At 33.6% G+C, this 20428-nt stretch overlaps 1 protein-coding gene across 4 annotated transcripts; it reads right to left on the reverse strand.

The window, feature by feature from the left end:
• Window positions 1-10947: 10947 nt before the first annotated feature.
• On the reverse strand, window positions 10948-19425 carry LOC138132980 (uncharacterized). 4 transcript variants are annotated; one of them, XM_069050738.1, is made up of 3 exons: window positions 15307-19425; window positions 15201-15247; window positions 10948-11481 (listed from the first exon to the last, which is right to left on the reverse strand). In XM_069050738.1, exon 1 carries the CDS (start codon window positions 19274-19276, stop codon window positions 15326-15328), a length of 3951 nt encoding a protein of 1316 aa, XP_068906839.1. In that variant the 5' UTR covers window positions 19277-19425; the 3' UTR covers window positions 10948-11481; window positions 15201-15247; window positions 15307-15325. The 4 variants fall into 4 exon arrangements, with proteins under 4 accessions (XP_068906839.1, XP_068906840.1, XP_068906838.1 ...); XM_069050739.1 differs by having other exon boundaries at window positions 10948-11495; XM_069050737.1 differs by having other exon boundaries at window positions 15300-19425.
• Between the last annotated feature and the right edge of the window lie 1003 nt (window positions 19426-20428).

Consider the following 20428-nt stretch of genomic DNA (forward strand, 5'->3'; position numbering starts at 1 on the left):
GCGACGTAGCATTACTTGGGGTAGCATTTAAATAATTACAGACAGTTGACGTACTTAAATGCATAATTTGTTAGATACAGGTGCGATACACTGAATAAGTGAATAAGCCCATTTCTAGCGTTAGCCATGACATAGCAGCGGGTATGTTCCTGCACAGATGTTGGCCTTGTAGGGTCCTTTGATGGCTGATATAAACGCGAGATTTCAAAAAAAAAAAAAAACACAAACAAAATTAATTGCAAGGGGACAAATCCGGAGAGCGGGCTGTCTACTACAAATTGCCCCTTATTGAGGTCAGACTCCAGTTCTTCGTCTTGTCGCACTCCCGGTTTGTCTGAAATCATGGTCTGAACGTAGTGACCCATGTAACAATTGATTTCTGGTTCGGGACACGACCCAACATTGAAGCAATTTCGGAAGGGTTGCGATCACAGAAAATCAGTTTGAAAAGTAGACCTCGACGGCAAACGCAGGCTTTCCACTCTTCCAACGCATGGTGGCAGCTGACAGGGATAGGGAACAAATCTTGAAAACCACGGCTTCCGAATGAGACCACTCCCGTCCCATTACGACCCCTACAGTCTGAATAGCGCGCATTTCAAAAAAGGAAGTTATGTTGTCGCACCCTGTACAATGCATAAGTAAGTGTTGTTGATCACCATTGATCACACTTCGTGTTAAAACTCAGCTGACGTTAAATCTCAATTAAGTTCAAATTGTCGATGCGCGCACAATGGCAGATTGTGACAGATGACATAACCTTTCAAAATGAATTTTCTTCATATTTTTTTTTTCGTTAGTTATTCGATGTTTTAATAGTTATTCTGCTAATCGGGGCGGAGACAAATCCAACAATATAATGATCATAAAAATCTGTCCAGCCGTTCTTGAGTTATAAATAGCGTAACTAACCCGACTTTGTTTTATATATAACGGGTGTTTTTTAAATTTGGCGTCGAAGTAGGCGTTGAAGTGTCGATTGTGAACGCACTATACAGATTACGGATCACGGATCAGCTGTTTCAATCTTACGCTTTTACACGAGTGGTGTGATCTCAATCGACTCTCCAACGCCTACTTCGACGCCAAATTTAAAAAAACACCCTTTATAGTTTAAAACACTAAAGACTTAAGTATTTCTTAGGTAACAACAAATTCACCTACATTTTGACCACTGATAGTAACCAGTGACGGCTCGTTAGGGGCGGCAGAGTCGGCCGGGCCGTACCACACAAAATTACGAATTTTATTTTCATACTTTCTGATAAAAAAATGTTTACGTTATTTTTCTTCAAACACAAATAACAACTTAAATTACAATTTACATTTCTGTCTCGTACCTAATTACATTGTACTGTGTACCGTATGTGCTGTAAATACACATATTATGTAGTATAAATACCTAAACGCATCCAGGATAGTTTTGAAAAAAAATGTGTGTAAATAAAAATCCACTTAATAAACGCAAAATTCTACTAAACATAAATTATGATGTCTGTTCGCCTTCATCGTTTTTTTTTAATTGCCTCAGTAAAGACCAATTTAAATTAGATATTGAAGTTAAAGTTATTTTTTCACCATTACAAAAATTAAATGCATACGAATATTTACAAAACTACGACAATAATTGACAAAGCCGTTCCTAGGCTCCTGCGGCAAGTGTCTATTAAATAGGTAATAAATACATTCGGCCAAGGAAGGGGAAGGGTCGGCCAGTGACGTATTTGCCGAGTGCACACAGACTAATCTTTGCACTGCGATTTTGAAACGATGAATACATTCAGAAGTACGTCCAGCTGTCTCGTCTCACCAATCTTAAGTTATGTTGCTGTAACTTGTAACGGATAGCTTAGCTCGTTTCACACAACCCCGGCAAAAGTTAATTTGGCCGACAGCTGTTGCTAAACTGAGTTTGCTAAGGTAACGACAACGGTTGCGCCAATATTTCCATCTCACTTAATTTGGAGTCTATGCAATATGCAAGTTAATCGACACGATACAAACATCCCGTGACACGATACAAACATCCCGTAAAACAATGAGTTGTCGCTACCTTATTTATTTTATCATCGAGAACCTTAGAGTTTGCGTTTGCGTAGTTTAATTCCTTAACTTCAAATTCACGTCTGCTCCTAACAGTTTAACGTATCGTCTTTTGTTTCTGTTTTGTGTGTTTAATCTGTTATTAATTATTATAGTATTATTTAAATAGTGAGTGTAAGTGGTAAGTAGGTAAACACACCGACAATGGCAAATGTAAAAGATGTAGTGAGTACCAATGCCGATTTGATTAACTATTTATTGGTAAATAAATTTCATACATTGTCTTATGATGACAAAATATTTGTGAAGAAATTGCCAGTTCCACAACCCTCAATGGTTGATTTAATACAATCGAAAAGTGGTCATAATCGCGCGTTTTCTAAAACTCTGTACCAGAAACATATATGGTTAACGGGCAGCCAAGTGCACTTGCACTTGTTAGTTTTACTATGTAAAATTTTTTTAATTATGAACCTACATTTGTCACGCGGATGCCTATCAAAAAGTTAAATTGACTAATTAGAGCTTTACCGATCTACCCATGTTCGGCCGACCCATATTCGCGAAATACGAGCCGTCACTGATAGTAACACATTTATACACAATTTATAACTAAGGGCCGGATTTATATGCACTAAAAAAGTCGAAATATGCATGCAAGATATGCTTCCGAAATTACAAAATATGCACTTTAGTATGCTAAATATGCTTTAAAAACTCAAAAGAGGCACGCTTTTTTAATTTAAAACTTATATGAATTAAAAAATAATACAATTATGTATAATACAATGTTGATTTAATTACCATTAAAATGGCAAACAAGATACCTTTCTAAATTTTCTGGAGTAAAATTTTGTCTTCTGTCAGATAATAGTATATTATGTTATGAAGAGCAAAAATGAAGTTTTATGTGCTGCGGCTGGTAGATTGACTGCCGAACGCAGTGAGGCAGACAAACCAGCCAAAGCACATAAAACCATTTTTGCTCCGAATAACATATACTATTTTTTCTTCAAACCTTCATAACAAATTATTTAAGACATGTTAAGAGACCAGGTAGGAATTTCAAATGATTTAGCTAGTTTACTTTACAGCCGCTCGTCAGCGGAGATAATAACTTCACGGACGCTCCTCAGCGGGGATAATAACTTCACGGACGCAGGTCAGCTCGTTAGATGCCATGACAATGAAGTGACACTTTAGCATTATCAATGCAGCAGTGCAATGTCATATTTTACGGACGTTTGAAGAAAAGATATTTTTTCCAGATGTGCGTTTTCCTGGGTTATATGCAAATAAATATGCATTTATTGTAAAATATGCTTTTATTGCTAAATATGCAATAATATGCATAATAAGAATGATGTTATTTTATTTAGAATCATCTGAAATGCCAAGAAAACTTTAAAGTAATCCGAAGCTGTTTAGCAAAAAAATATGCAAATGCATATAAATCCGGCCTTTATTTATAACAAATATACATGGTAACGAAACAACAACAATGGACCATTTGTATATCAACGATTAATGACACAGATTAAGTACTTCTGAAAATGTATTTAATTTTACTTTTTTTGTTATAATTTTCAGATTGTAGGTAGTGCAGGTATAATAAAAAATAGCGTATGATACTACACTCACCGGCAGAAAAAGCGGAAACCCATTATTATTTAAAAATCTATCGTCGCGGTATGTGGTTGCTCTTTTTCAATTAGTCTCTTGAAACCTTCTAACAGCTCTGTGACGACTAGCAAGAGGAGCCTCAATAGCATTAGCTGCATATCGGAAACAACAACAGTCTTCAACCAAAGCTACTGCTCTGGCAATATTTACACCAGCTAGAGGCATTTTTTTACGTTCTGCACTTAAATTCGAAGTTAACAACAATAAAAAATTACAAAAGTTATAAAAATCTAACCAGGTTGCTTGATTATTATAAAAATGGTAAATTTAAGAAAAGAAGGTTTTTAAGCAAAAAATTTGTTTTTATGCGAAATTGCTAATAAAATAGCCTATGCTGATGTTCAAGGTTATGTTTGCTATCATTGCCTCCTGGTCAAAATACATCAAAATAGGTATTATGGGAATAATTTGTTGTTGACTAATTAGTGTTCCGTTTTTTTTGCCGGTGAGTGTATTTATTTATTATACGAGTTATAAGACACCATTTTGTCGCACGTGTTTTTTAGAGCACGAGGAGCGCAGCGACGAGTGCTATAAAGTAAACAAGTGCGACAAAATGGCTTATAAAACGAATATAATACAATATTTTTTTCTATTTTGCCCCTTAAATTTAAAAAAAGTGCAAAACATAATGCTAGGAAAATTATATTTGGCAAATATAAGGGTTCGTAACGCTGGTAAATAGACGAACAAGTTTTGAATTTAAAGTGTCGTGAAATGCCGTGATCACGTAGTAACAACTCACTATGAGTCATCGCCAACATTTAAAATTTAAGTAAATGTTCCTGAAACGCGTATCGAAAAGAGCTCCTTTTCGAAACCCGTTTGAGTGTTATACAGTATACTGACTGTGTTATAGGTGCAAAATAGAAAAATGTTTATTTTAAAGGCTTCCTTATATCATATCCTTATAAACTTGTATCATAATATACTATTATTTATAATTTATAATAATAATCTATCTAATCTAATCTAATCTAATCTAAAAAATATATAAAATTCTCGTGTCACAGTTTTAGTTATCATACTCCTCCGAAACGGCTTGACCGATTTTGATGAAATTTTATATGTATATTCAGTAGGTCTGGAATAGGTTGTTATCTATTTTTTATACCCCTATGTGATAAGGGTGGTCCACCCAAAAAAAATTTTTTTTTATTTTTTGGAAAAAATTGTTAATTTTAATTTTGTATGATGTGGCATTAAAAAATACATACAACCCTAAATTTTCACCCTTCTACCATCAACCCCTATTTTTTAATAGCGATATTACAACGTGATCAAGAATGACTGAATCTGTTGGTAACAATGAAAATTTGAATACCTTTGGTACCACTGGAATCTAAACGCATTTCCGGTTGTCAACTTTGACAGAGTTTTGACACCAAGTGTGATCAATGGTGATCAACACGTATTATTCTTACCCATTTTTGCATTGTACAGGGTGCGACAACATAACTTCCTTTTTTGAAATATGCGCCATTCAGACTGTAATGGGGCGGGAGTGGTCTCATTCGGAAGCCGTGGTCCCGTGGTTTTAAAGATTTGTTCCCTATCTCTGTCAGCTGCCATCATGCGTTGTCAGGAGGGAGCACTATTTGAAAAAAGCGGAAATGCCACGTAAATGCGCACTGCCATAAAGTGGTACTAAATGCAGAGCGCACCGTGTGGAAAGATCCCAGCAGAGGCCCAGCAGTGTCACTAACGCTTGCGCGTAGTTTGAGAAGATTCATAAAGTGGTACCAGAGAGTGGCCGACTGATACCGCATCTAAAGCATTGACGATATACAGGCTGTTTGATGAAAAACGCCTCAACCCATAACTTTGTTATTTATTACCCGATTTCAATGAACAAAAAAATCAAAGATATTGTTTTTCAAGCGCTACAAAACAGCCATAAAATGTTTTTTTTTGGCGTTATCTTCAATAGCTATAACGATAGTCAACTTTTTTTTTTAAATGGACACATGTAGTTTTTTAGGCTTGGTCTGGTAATGTTTTTTTTTTCTGGATCTAACGATGTATTGAAAGTTATCATTTGGTTCATAGCTAACTGAAAAAAAAAAAACATTTTTTTGTGGTTCAGCTTATTATAAAATTTTTAAGAGTGCCGTGAAAAACAATCGGAATACAAAGTACGATAAATGTCATCTAAACGTCAGCTTAGAAGTTTTCATCTGCTTTTTTAAACTTTTTTTATTTAAGTATAAAATAACATTGTCAGTCATGCAGGATAGCAGCCATTTGACTATTATTTTATGTTCGAGTGTAATAAAAATCGTAATTAGTCAAAAACAAAAAGTTAATAGAAAAAATAAAAAAAAAAATTTGTTGCAGTCTAGGACTGGCTTATAATTAAAAAAAATATATTTTTTTAAATTATTATTTATGTTTTCCAAGAAAATAATAATAAAACTCTTCAAGATTGCACCTGAAAGTTTTCAAACTCACACTTGACATTTGTTTTGTATTCCAATTGTTTTTCACGGCACACTTGAAAATTTCATAATAAAGTGAACCACAATTAAAAATTTTTTTTTTTTTTTTTCAGTCAGCTATGAACCAAACGATAATTTTTAATCCATCGTTAGATTCAGAAAAAAAAACTTTACCAGACTGAGCCTAAAAAGCTACATGTGTCCATTAAAAAAAAAAAAGTTGACTATCGTAAGCTACTGAAAATAACGCAAAAAAAAAAATTATTTTATGGCTGCTTCGTAGCGCATGAAAAACCATATCTTCGGTTTTTTTGTTCATTGAAATCGGATAATAAATAAAAAAGTTATGGGTTGAGGCGTTTTTTATCAAACAGCTATAGGGCTATAGGGAATGCTCCCTCCTGTTAATACTACCTCCATGGTTGGAAGAGTGGAGATGGAGACCCTGCGTTTGCCGTCAAGGTCTACTTTTCAAACTGATATTCTGTGATCGCAACCCTTCCGAAATCGCTTCAATGTTGGGTCGTGTCCCGAACCAGAAATCAATTGTTACATGGGTACATGGCTACGTTCAGACAAACCGGGAGTGCGACAAGACGAAGAACTGGAGTTTCACTTCAATAAGGGCCAATTTGTAGTAGAGAACTCGCTCGCTAGATTTGGCCCCTTGCGATTTTGTTTATGGGTTTTTTTGAAATCTCGGGTTTATATCAATCATCTAAGGACCCTACAAGACCTGAAAGCCAACATCCGTGCAGAAATTGCACATCACGTGACGTGAATACGAATGAATAATCTCCGTCGGAGGGCGTAGTGCTTAGCATTAATTTAAGGTACAGTTGGTTGCAAAAAAAACGGGAACTGTCAGAATAAAATTGACACATTTTTACAATTTTTTCATAGTGTGAAACCTTCTTACGAGAGATAGGTTAGAATTAGAGTCAAAATTCAGACATTTTTAGAAATTCTTTGATAGGTATTGTCGAGTAGACAATTAATTGACAAATGGACAAAACCAAATTTACATTAGAAAAATTTTCGTTTCCCGTTTTTTTTTTGCAACCAAATGTACTAAATTTGTTTGTGTATGCATTAAATCATTAAATTTCAATTCATTTTAATTATTGATTTTATCTTAATAAAAAAACTTAATTTAATTCACCTAATAAGTTAACACAACATTTATTGATTCTGAGGCGGTACGAAGTTCGCCGGGTCAGCTAGTAATAAAATAAAATTTTATTTTGTTATAGTAATAATCCACATCATATTCAAATTAGCCCTGAAATTTTAATAAGAAATATTAATAGTTCACATAATTGTAAATCCCCTGGAGGTGACCAAATTCAAGACTTTTGGTTAAAAAAATTTACTTGTATTCATAAATGGTTACTTGCTCACTTTAACGGATTTATTAGGGAACCTAACACATTTTCAGAGTTTTTGGCCCATGGTATAACATATCTGAAACAAAAAGATTCCGATACTAAAAATCCATCAAAACATGTCTGCCTACAATTTATAAAATTATGACATCTTGCATTAAAGTAATAATTTACGACCATTGTCAAAAATTAAATATACTTAATGAAGAACAAAAAGGTTGTATTAAGGAGTCTTTCGGTTGTAAAGAACAACTCATAATAGATACGGTAATAATGGAACAAGCTCGAAAAAATAATAGAAATATTTATACCGCATTGATAGACTACAAAAAAGCCTATGATTCAGTACCACATTCATGGTTACTTAATAGTAATTAACGATATAAGTCCGGGAACTCGTAGTTTACAGTACGAGTTAGACGTTTAAGGACGAGGCGACGAAGGAGCCGAGTCTTGAAACTCGAAACGAGTACTGTAAAAAGAGTAAAAAGAGAGTATTTTATTTCATCCTGCCTCAAATTTCGTTTGAAAGAAACATTAAAATTAATTTCAAAATAATTCAACAAAAGCTCCAAATCTAGTCACATTTTTGGAACATGATTAGCAACGGCTGTTTGGCAATTGTTTATTTTGTTGAAATCATTTTGTGCGTCAAAATGACTTCTAAATCAAATCCTCCAGAAATTGTAAGAAAATCTGCAGAAGCCTGTGCTGAATTAATACCTAGCAAGTCTGGTGAAAGGTATCAAAAACAATTCAGCCATTTTTGTAAATGGAAATCAGAAAATAATGTGAAGAAAATTACGGAAGAGGTTATGCTGGCTGGCCTATTTTTTTAGATTTGGTTTAAATGGTTGTATTATTTTATTTGTGAACTAACGTTTTTAGTCTGAGAAAGTAAGTGCATCTTCTTTGTGGCCGAAATAGTTAAATTGTTAATTTGCATTTAGATGTAGTTTTGAATAAAACATTTCTTAAACCTGAATAATTGTTATTGCGATTGTTACTTTTGTGTTTCCAATAGCAACACTTAACCGGCGTCCGGCCGTTTTTTGCGTTTTCCCGGATTCAAACTGATGACGTAAAGTATTGAAATTTGACACAGGATGAAATAAAATTTTTAAAGTTTTAAAATTAATTTGGATTTGATTAACTTTTTATCCCATGTTATGACATTTTGGAGAACTACTTTAAATTTATTTATCAAAAACAATACTAAATTAAAATCCAAGCCTATTCAAATTAAACGGGGAATTTATCAAGGAGATTCTTTGAGTCCTTTATGGTTTTGTCTATTAATGTCCATTAATCCATTGACAAATCTATTAAATAGCACTGGATACGGTTTTAATATTAGACTTTGTAACAAGTGTAACAAGTTGAATGGGTTTATTGAAAAAACTAATACACTTGATAATTTGTTGGTATTTTGGATTATAAAACTGCCACGGGTAGTCTCTTGGAAAGCCCAGACGAAAGAGAGCGCAACCAAGATAGCGATCTCCGAGCAGGTAAGGTTCTCGATGATAAATAAGGTAGCGACAACTCATTGTTCGTTTTTGAGACGCCAAATTAAAAGAGAGGACATATCGACAAATGCCGTGAGCGTGACAAAGACAGAGTTATACACAATTTTACGGGATGTTTGTATCGTGTCACGGGATGTTTGTATCGTGTCGAACAGATTAACTTGCATAGACGCCAAATTAAGTGAGATGGAAATATTGGCGCAACCGTTGTCGTTACCTTTTATAATCGAGAACCTTACGAGCAGGCGGTGGGGAATGTGTCGTCGGACAGCGTCCCCTATGGGCCGTTTTGTTACAACTTAATAATACCACACTATCCAAATTAAATCACCTTCTTTATATGGATGACATAAAACTTTATGCATCTAAAAAGAATCAAATTTTATCACATATTATATCCCAAGTGCAAAATTTTTATCGGAAAATTTTTTGCTAATGAACGAAAACATCCATAAATGACGTCAGAAGACGTTTCACTCACGTTTTAAAATGGCCCACGCGTGCCAAAAAAGGCCCAATTTACACACAAACTTGTCAAATAAACTACTATTTGTACTTAATACTTAATAATGTCTTATGATTTAATGTTTTCTTTTGCTAATTAACAGAATGAAAAATGCATTTTTCGTATATTATGTATTCTTTACAGCATGAAAATTTCTGCGAATATGGACTTTGTATTTTAAAGGTTAGTGAATGTAAAAACTTTAATTCGATATTGGGCCTCCTTCAAGTTCAAGACCTAGTTACGCCACTGGACATTAAAGAAACGATTCACTCATATGATACTGTAGTGACGATATTGTGTGTATTGGAATTTCTTTTTAATTTTAACTGCAAATAGTGGTTTGGCAAATATTATTTCTTCCCAGAAAAATGAATTTTTTCTTATTTGTTTAATTGTTAATCGTTAACTGAAAATCTGTAGTTTACATTTGTTGTGCTTACTAATCTGCGCAAATATGTAAGTCAACATTACAGTCACTTGTTTGTTTTACTCGTTGCATTTTATAATTGTTTAAACATAAAGTTTTTTTTTTTTTAATTACTAATTGTTGCTAGTCAATTTATCACTAAATATGTCAAATGTCAGTCTGTCAATGCTCGAATTTCAAATTCAGACTTTTATTAAAAAAATGGAAATTCCTTCACATATCAGACAGAAGTTGAAGACAAGATGTTAGCACTTTCTGGAAACTCACATGGCTCTTGTAGTCATACCATGTCTTTTCAGTCCAAGAAGGTCTTCACCTTTATTAGCTAACAATAGTAACAATACATCTGAACTTCGAGGAAACGAATTACTCCTACTCAGAAATCAGAGCTGAACGCACCCCACATTCCAAGTTTGCCTTAGAAACGCGATACAAAAATCTACATTATGGCAACAGGATCTGAAGGGTAAGACATATCGCATTGCGCCTATTCTAGATATGAATGTCTTGTAATAAATATTCAATCGCGCAAAAAATCTCATAAGCATCACGAACGTTAAGGACAATGTACCGATCGAAGACAATTGTTTGGAGGAGGAGCGCAGCAACGTTCTTTATGTCCCGGATAGGTGAAACGACTCTTGTAAAAGATAAAAAATTCTCGGTTTAAATTTTCATTTTCTGGGGTTCAGCCCTGCTTGGTTAAATACTAATTGCTAACATAATTTTAGTTTTAAAAAATCAAGTATGCCTTGGAAATTTTGAAAAAGTCGTTTCACCTATCCGGGGAAACACTATAAACTATTGTAATTATTTTTGAATTTTCATTTCATAAATTGTTCAAACTATTTTCAGTGCAGTGAATCATTTAACGTTTGTAAATAATATTTTGACACTCGGTCATGGCCTTCTGGGCAAGAAATAATCTAATAAATTGAATGTACTTTTTAAATTTATTCTGGAATTATTTTATTCTCTAGTATAAAATAAACTGAAATATTACCTACTCTAATATTCTGTCAAATTTTACTTTAAAATTCCTGCTAAAAAGCTTAATAACACGATCCAAAGTTTTTATCATGTAAATCCCTATAGCCAGCGTTAAAAAAAAGACACCGTAGATGGTCTAAATACATTTATGATGACCCTGTATAATATCTATTGCAGTTATTCTAACAACTATACATTACATGACATACCTACCTACTTGAAATTAATAAAAATACTACAGAACTTTTGATATGTAATATGCAAGAACATAATTCCAAATAATAAAATAACGTTAAACAACAAATTACGAAACTCAATACCTAACTACACACTTTATACCTATAAGAAAACTAACTACACTGAAAAACTACAATCCATATGAATGTAATAATTTTATAATAATATGTATTCCTTCTTCTTCCATTTATTGTCAACTTTCTGCAGCTATTGTGTGGCCGTAAAAGGGTGCATATATCTTCTGAAAACAGTAAGCTGAATTACAATTAAAAAATAAACAATTATAAAAAGCAAATTAGGGCGCCCGGCTTTTTGATAAAAACAATTAGCAGAAAATAGTATATTATACACCAAGGTGAAGAAGTCCATGATTATAGCCAGAGCGCCAAGATTAGAGCCCGAGGCGTGCCGAGGGTTCTAAGGCGCGAAGACTATAAGGGACCTCTTCACCCTGGTTTATATACTATTTTTTTCACTACTAGATACGTTAAAACCCTTTCTGATAATAATTATTAATCAAATTATTTTGTCTGATGCGACGATCCGAGTTCTCATTTTTCAACGGTTGCTGTGAAAATCGTCTACGTTAACCAATGAAATCAACGAAAATCTTTCGTTGCTAAGTGACGGATGTTCATTATTGACCTTGGTTAATAATGAAAATTATTATTAACCTAGGGAGAGAAATTCTACTTCTGGGTCGGTTCGAGAGTCAATAATGACGCCTTTTGAGACTAGTAGTGAAAAAAGATTATTATTTGTTTCCTAACTTGCATATTTCACTTTAGCAATACAAATGTAGTATCATTAGTATAGGGTCATTATAAATGATTGTCCCATTGCAGTTGGCGTTGAAAACTCACACAAATTGTGGATGTGCCGCCAGCGACGAAACGTTACACCTATCGGCGATACTAGTCTCACTCATGTTATGACTATGAGGCTTCTGCACATTCAACTACGTCACCAACGCCTACTGCGATGGGACAATCATTTATAATGATTAATGACCCTGTACAAATTCATTGTAAGAAGGTTTATTTTAAAACTTATAACTAAGTATACAGGGTGTCTCAGCTAAGACTTTCGAGCCTAATATCTCGGTTATTTGTCAACGGATTTTTATGAAATTTAAAATGCAGATATTTTAGACCAGGAAGGTTCAATTAGTAATAATAAAATTACCTCAAGTTAAAAAATGAATTATTATTAGATTGTTAAACATTAAAAAATAGGGGTCTACACAAACAATTAAGTAAATCACTTGTCTGATTCAACGAAAAGATTAGATTTTGTCGTTAAAAATTTAATGTAAAATTTGAAGGTATTTGAGCAGTTACCTTTTGAAACAATTGATGATTATGATTAATTGCCAAGCAACATTTTGTACACCCTTTAAAGTCTGTCAAAATTGGGCGCGCTTTATTAGAAACGTCAAATTGTGAAAATTTATTGAAAATACTCTAAAAATAGACTACAGCGGCAGAAATTTCAATATTGTTGAAAAAGCAAAAAAATCTTGCCTATGGAAAGTGTCGTAAGAACTTCAATGACACAGTTCGTTTTCTCGTGGAACATTATCCAAATGTAGGCTTTACAAAATGTAAGGTTAAGAGAGTCGTCGATTTATTTGAAGACACAGGAAGCGTACTATTCCGGACACGGAATCTTGGCCACAACTGACATTTAACTGACGAATATGTGTGAACTGGCCTTTATTGAATATAACCCAACTTTTGACTCGATAATGCCATTTCCCTGCTTTTTTGATGTCACAAGAAAAACTTCAAAGTGACTTTTAATAATTGTCATGTGTTAATGACACTAATGGTTGGTTTACATCATTTTTTTTAGAAATGTCTAAAAAATGTTGGCCAAGATTCCATGTCCGGAATAGTACCTTGCTAAAATTACCCGATCGTGTTTTAGTCCTTTATGGAAGAATTAAAGCATCCACTATAATAAATTCGTCCAAATGTTGTCTTTAACTTTGTAAGTGTTTGTAAGGTTAGCAAGATAAACGTCAAATATGTCACATGCACTTCTGCGTAAAGGGATGACCAAAGTTCTGCAAAATTGCGCGTTTGTTTCATACGCGTCTACGTTTTTGCATTTGCAGCCACGTTTAACACAGTTTTTTGCTTTTTTCTTGCAAACCAGACGTCTTTGAAGGACGAGTTTTTCCCTACAGCATTTTTTTATTGATGATCAATTTTTTATGTAAATCTTAATTGATTCAACATTTTAAAAAGGCATGTAAAAATTACGTTTTTCTACAACCGTCAAAAAAACGTGACATTTATGCATCGTTATCAAATCGCAAAGTACCTATGTCATTTTTGATAGTGAAAAAATATTTGTCAAAAAGTTTCCTTGGGTGCTAAAATAGTCATCCAAGGAAACTTTTTCACAAATATTTTAGCATCCAAAGAAAATTTTACAAAAATTTAAAAAATCAAAAATTCTCAAATGCGGTTGTAGAAAAAATAGTGTTTGTATTTCGTGCACAAGATGATTGTTTTGTTGGCGCATTCGAATGAGTTTGAAGTCTCGACCTAACGGTCTCGACCAAAAACTCATTCTCATGCCCCAACAAAAAACAATTATTTTGCGCACTTAATACAAAAATAACTATTTTTTAATAGGATTTTATTCTTCGTCGTCTAAAATATCTGCATTTTAAATTTTATAAAAATCCGTTAGAAAATAACAGTTATTTGGCTCGAAAGTCTTAGCTGAGACACCCTGTAGAAGTAGATAAGGAATTAAGGATACTTATATTATGTAGGTACCTATCATGTCTCCGCAACTTTTCAACATACATATAGGTATGGATAATATACCGGGACATTTTTTTAATACTGAACTTAGTCCACACTTATTCCCTATGTTCAGTTTTAAAAAACACAGGTCAATGCATGACTGTAATCAAGTAACCAAGGTAATGAAAATAACTACCGACTTGACAGTTTAAAAAAATGGTCAAGTTGTTTGAAGAAAAAATACACATAATGCGTGACATTGCAACACATGATAGACCAATTCCATCAATCGAAACAATTTTTAACATTATTTGAAAATGTAATCTTGAATGACATTTCTAGGCGACATTTCGACCATTTTTGCAGGTTCGTGTATAATTGGTTGCATAGCAACTCATAATGCATTAATCTGTGTTTTTTAAAACTGAATATAGGGAATTAGATAGTATGGACTGTGTTCAGTGTTAAAAAAAAATGTCCTGGTATAATGGACAGAAAATAAACAACTTAAAATATACCGCTGAATTCGCAACCAGCAAAGAAGAAACACCAGACGTCATAGAACACATAGAAGCCACTAGAATTAAATGCCTCAAAAACAACGACAGACCGAACGGTAATAGACCCGTGATACATCACATAAATAGATACGAAACAGGATCAACAAAAAAATAAATAAAAAGAACATGTGAAATTGGTAGAACGACTACAAAAAAAATTAACACGAATATGTAAAGATAAAAACATATCCAAGGGATAAAGGAAATTATGTCTGGTTTTCTATGTCTTGACATACGGATGTATGTCCTGGTCTATCAGACAGAAAAGAAGAAGTAAAATCGATGTCACAAAAATTTTCTGCTGGCAGAAAATGTTAAATGTCTCATGGACTGAGCACCGTCCAAACATTTTAATTTTACGATATTTTAGATTTTACGGATATAAATAAATGACGTATCATAATATGGAAAGACTAGTTATACCAGAGAAAATGGAAGGAAAGAAAGACAACAAGAGGTCGTTCGCCAATCAGATGAATATATGAAGTAATCACAATAACCGGAAATGTATACACTCACTATAGAAGCACAAAACCGAATAATATGGAAAGATATAATACATAACGTCACAGTGGCCACTACCCCATGAGATTTAGACTACGAGAGAGAGAGAGAGAGATAAAATGATGAATACTCACACTTTTTGGTAGAGTAGTTTTGTGTTGACAATGCGTTGTAACGACCTCTGTAAAAACAAAAATCTCATTTTATAATTTCTTACTTGATTTGATACTTACCTCTTACCTTGTAATAACTTTGCTAATCATTCTATTTTTTGTTGCTGCACATCCTCGTATTCGGCTAATAACCGAAATATTTTGTCATGACCATGAAAGTTAGCTACACTGAAGGGTGTTGGATCGACCTTTTTATTAACGTCAGCACCATATCGTAATAACAGTTCAACAATCTGAGCATGTTCTTGCTGACAAGCTACAAGTAGAGGTGTCCAATTTCTGTTTGTGGCAGCATTAATGTCAGCTCCGGCCTCAATCAGGTTCTGAGCGACTTGAACATGTCCATTTTGACAAGCTACGTAGAGAGGTGTTTCCCCACTCGCTGAGGCAATGTTGACATCGGCTTTAAATTTCAGTAACGCCTCAACGTTCTTTTTGTGACCTTCTTGACTTGCGATTAACAACGGTGTGACGCCATCTTCTTGAGCAAAGTTCTTGTCTGCTCCAGCATTCAGTAACAACTTAACCACTCTATTATGTTTGTTTCTAGATGCTATATAGAGTGAGGTGCATCCGTCATTGGCAGATGCGTTGAGGTTGGCTTTGCAACGAATTAACTCTTCAACGACTTCATCGTGTCCATTCCAACATGCCGAATGAAGAGGTGTAATACCATGACTTGCTGCTGCATTAATGTTGGCCCCTCTTTTTAGCAACAACTGCACAAGTGTAACATAAGAATTCATAGAAGCTGCATGAAGCGGTGTGAAGCCATTGTTGGCAGCAATGTCAACATTTGCTTCAAACTGTAGCAACAAACTAACAATTTTTTCATTTCCATCTTGACAAGCGATGTAAAGCGACGTCCTTCCGGATTTGTCTCCTTCATCGATTGATTTTATGTAAATATCGAAATTTAGCAGTTTTTGTAAATACTTTTCTTTGTCATGTACCACAGCTAGATGCAATAGCGAGAAGTTTTCTTTCTTGGTTTTAATCATTGGTAACTCTTCAAACAAATCCAGAACCTCGTAGAATCCAAACTTTGCTGAATAATACAAGAGGTTAAGCCCGCTACTGTCATTGATTAATCTGCCAAATTTTAGACCCTGTTTTTGTAAAATTTTCAGCTTAGCCAGTTGGCAATTCGTTTCTTCAGCATATGATAGTGTACTCTTAAATACCTTATCTGATTCTAAAGCATCGCAATTTTCTAGCAAGTACTGTAACATCTCCGCGTATTCAGGTGTTTCGCCTACAACCGAATCGTCATTTTCATCGTCGATAATAAATTTTCCGGCATTATTCTGAACAGATAAAACGGGATATCTCTGACCCCACGAACATGCCAACTGCAAAACATTCCTTCCTTTTGCATCTTTACAGTCTTTCAGACCTGGTCCCTGTTCTTTTAGTAGTTCAAGATTCTTGTATAAAACTGCAATGTGCGCAGAAGAGTCCTTTGCTGTCAGTAAATCAAAAAAGAATCGTATATTGGCATATCTTCTGTCCAGGATTATTGAATCAAAATCGTTTATTTCCGTGTAATGATCTTTGAAATACATTGCAACAAAATATTCGGCATACGAATTGTGAAGAAACTGAGGAAAATTGTTGGTGACTTCTGTTACAAGGCCGATACAATCATCTCTGCCTTGAATTTCTTTCAAGAAATCGTCGCAATTGATATTGAATTTTCTTAAAACTTCGTTCGTGATTAATGTTTTCATTGCTGCTTTTTCGTATTTTTCGAACATGTTTCTTTTGTACCCTTCAAGAATATTTGATAAAGCTTGATTTGGAGATTGGACTTCTGCCTTCTTTTCATAATAGAAATTAAATTTCTCTTCTATTATGTGATGATACAGGTCAGTTAGAGAAAATACATTTTTCAATAAATTCAGATATTTGTCTTTATTTTGACGAAATAATTCAGTGACCATAAAAATTTGTAGAGGAGTTCCTAGAACATCATTATGCTTAAGTAGGGTAACAGTTGTTTTAATTTTGTCGATTACTTCAACGATTTCTTCCTCCGAATATAAGTTTCCAAGACGCTGATGAATAAAGTAAGTTTGTTCTTCATCATTAAACTGACGTATATTTCTTGAGAGTACTCTGAATTCTTTCTCTAATTTTTTTTGTAAATGACAACGGCTGGATATCCATTGTACTAATCCTTTTCTGGAAAAGTGGTTTATAAAATTAATTGCAAATTCCATTTCAGTGGTAGATACTTCATCGAGTGCATCCCAGAAATAAATCACCTTCTTATTTTTAATTAATATCTTTAAAATTTCCTTGTCGAAATGTTTCAGATTATTATATTTTATATCTAAAAGAAATTCAACAAATTTATTCCAATCGGAAAATTTTCCATCAAGATGTCTACATAAAGACGAAATATCTTTCGGGTAAAAAATGACACACCAAAACGTTGAAAGTGAATTGTTTTTAATGTTTTTTAGCAATTCAGACTTGCCCATCCCAGGGTCCCCATTTATTAAATTTATATTATTGTCTGGCTGAGTACTGTAGAATTCTGTCTCTTTGACAGATTGATTTTCAATGCGAAACCGTTCTAGATCAGTAATGTCACCATCACTTCGTATCCATTCTAAGGTTTCATTATCCACAATTCGTAAATGATGGCATATACGTGATTCCGAATGTTTCTTACATATTTCCATAAAATCCTCTTTCGAACATTCAGTATCACTTACAAAAAGATCAGGTCCTGTGACATATTTTTTCAAGTCGGGGCTTGAGTGAAAAAGTGAAATGTGATGATCAGAATTTATGTTGTTTTCGTAATTAAATTCTTTACTTTTAACAGCTTCGTCTTGTAAATAAACGTCGACCCTCATTAAATTAAAATTACCTATTCGGTTCTTAATTAAATCAATTTTGTCTACACAATTGAGTACAATTAATGTGCTACCATTAAGTTTCTCAAAATATTTAATGTCAATTAGATTTCTCGCTAAGTACCGATCGATGTATGGGTGTGGAATTATTTCTTTTATATCACCAATTTGATATGAATCTTCCAACATCTTTGCTAAATCGTTTGTTGTTACAATTGATTGAAACTCTTCACTTTCTTGAATTAATCTTCCTAAAGTAATATCGTTTTTTTCCTGAAGAGAACATTTAAATACCCTTTTCATCTCTTTACAGACTTCTGAATCGGGGTTCAAATCTGATAACGTTCTAAATACCGAAAACTCTTCTAGCTGTTTATCATCACTTTCGTCGTTTTGGTTGGACTTCTTTACAATGATAACGAATTTTTTATTTCTACATAATCGAATTGCTTCATATGTGGACTTATTTTCAAAGACAATTAAAGGACATCTATCTATTAACCAATAACACACCTCGTCGCTGAACCCATTAACATTCCACGTATAATCGGAAGTTAACTGATAATTATTTCTGATATCTTCAACTACTTCAATATTAGCAAGTTCACTTTTCATGTCACCCCAAATTTTCCTAACGTGGTCTAAAACATTTTCCTCAAAAAACGTGATATCAAACCCAGAAATTGCCTGACGAAAAACTTTCATTTTTTCATTGACAGGGCTAATAGAAAATGGTTGAATAAATGGTGTTAATATACAAAGTGCTGTCACTCGTTGCATCAATGTTCTTTCAAGCTTTAGTTTTTTACCCTCAAGATCACTCCATTCAGCTATGAATTTCAAGTATTTTTCATATCCCAAGACACCGTCACAAAAAAACTTGTCCTGAAAAATCTTCGTAACTATATTTTCAATCCTTCTTACGTCCCCTTGATCAGTATAGAGAAAAAAATTTTGCAAAAACTTTCTATATTCTTGTGTTTCTTCATCGCTGCTGCTGCATTCTTCTATATTAAATTTATAACAGCAGTTGTTTTGAGAAGAAGTATTTAAAATTTCTATCGGATCACATTTGATTATTTTAAGAATAACGTTATTCATCCTTACTTTCTTATTACCTTCATTAAATTGTCTGTTGGTGTATAGTATAAATTTACAAGTATCAGTCATCGAAAGTTGTTTAAATGAGTCGAAATATTTTTTAATACTAAAATTTCCATCGATAGCTGCCAAATGGTTTGCTGTGAACGATTTAGCTCTGTTGTTATGCTTAAGTTGGATAGCGTATGTCTCCTTGTGGTCGGTATTTATTTCAAGAACAATATCGTCAAATTGTCCAAAATTTGCATCATTTGATGATAAATTAAAATTATTTACTTTCTCGTCAGTAAGTAGCTTTAAAATAAAATTGGCTGCGACTAATTCTTCGTACTTTTTTCCTAGATCAGTTGTGCCCTGCCGCTTTTGGAATTTCTGAAATAATAGCGACAAATCCACGCATTACCCTCAAATAAAATATTAATTATAATGGATCATAATATGTAAACAATAGTATATCTTGAATAAACCGAAAATGTGGTTAAACATTTAAAAGCAGAAAGTCACAAACCTTACATAGCCTAAAAACACTTTAAATACACAGAGCCGCAAAACCGTGTAAGAATACTACGGTGTGATCAAGAATGACTGAATCTGTTGGTAACAATGAAATTTGGCAAATTTGAAATTTACCATGAACGATTCATTTTTATAATAACATAAATATAACTGACATAACCGAAAGTGTTTTCAATGTCGTCTCAAGTTAAAAAATCACGTCAGTGCCAATTACGAGACAAAAAACACCAGTACTTTTCAATTGTTTCATTGCCAACAGACTCAGTTATTGTTGATCACGGTGTAGGAATGAAAACGCGATACTAGCACCCTTATCTATCGATCAATCAAATTAATTTGTAATCAAGTCATCCATGGATTTGAATCCGTATGTCTTTTGCGATTGATATAGAGATGTAATTTGTGTTTCAAGCTGCGTTTATTGGAGCGTGGGGTTTAAGTAACGACATACGATTTCGACTCGATTACAAATTAATTTGATCGCTCTTGATTATAATATAAGTAGTAAAATAAATGTGTTTTTTTCACCAGTCGTAAGTTTGTCCAACGACTCTTACCGAGTTGAACAATACGACATGTTCATTTTACTACGTACAGTTGTGTTTAATAAAGTGTTGTACAGCTAGTTTAGGGTTGTGTGTATCGTTTTTAAAAAATATTAGAAAATCACCATGGATGTGTCTTTGTCTTTATGTGGAACTTGTT

The sequence above is a fragment of the Tenebrio molitor genome, chromosome 6, assembly GCF_963966145.1.
Source record: "Tenebrio molitor chromosome 6, icTenMoli1.1, whole genome shotgun sequence".
NCBI lineage: Eukaryota > Metazoa > Arthropoda > Insecta > Coleoptera > Tenebrionidae > Tenebrio > Tenebrio molitor.

What these genes read in the sequence shown, in the direction of transcription:
- LOC138132980 (XM_069050738.1), bottom strand. Translation starts at nt 19,276, where the DNA reads ATGACTGATACTTGTAAATTTATACTATACACCAACAGACAATTTAAT.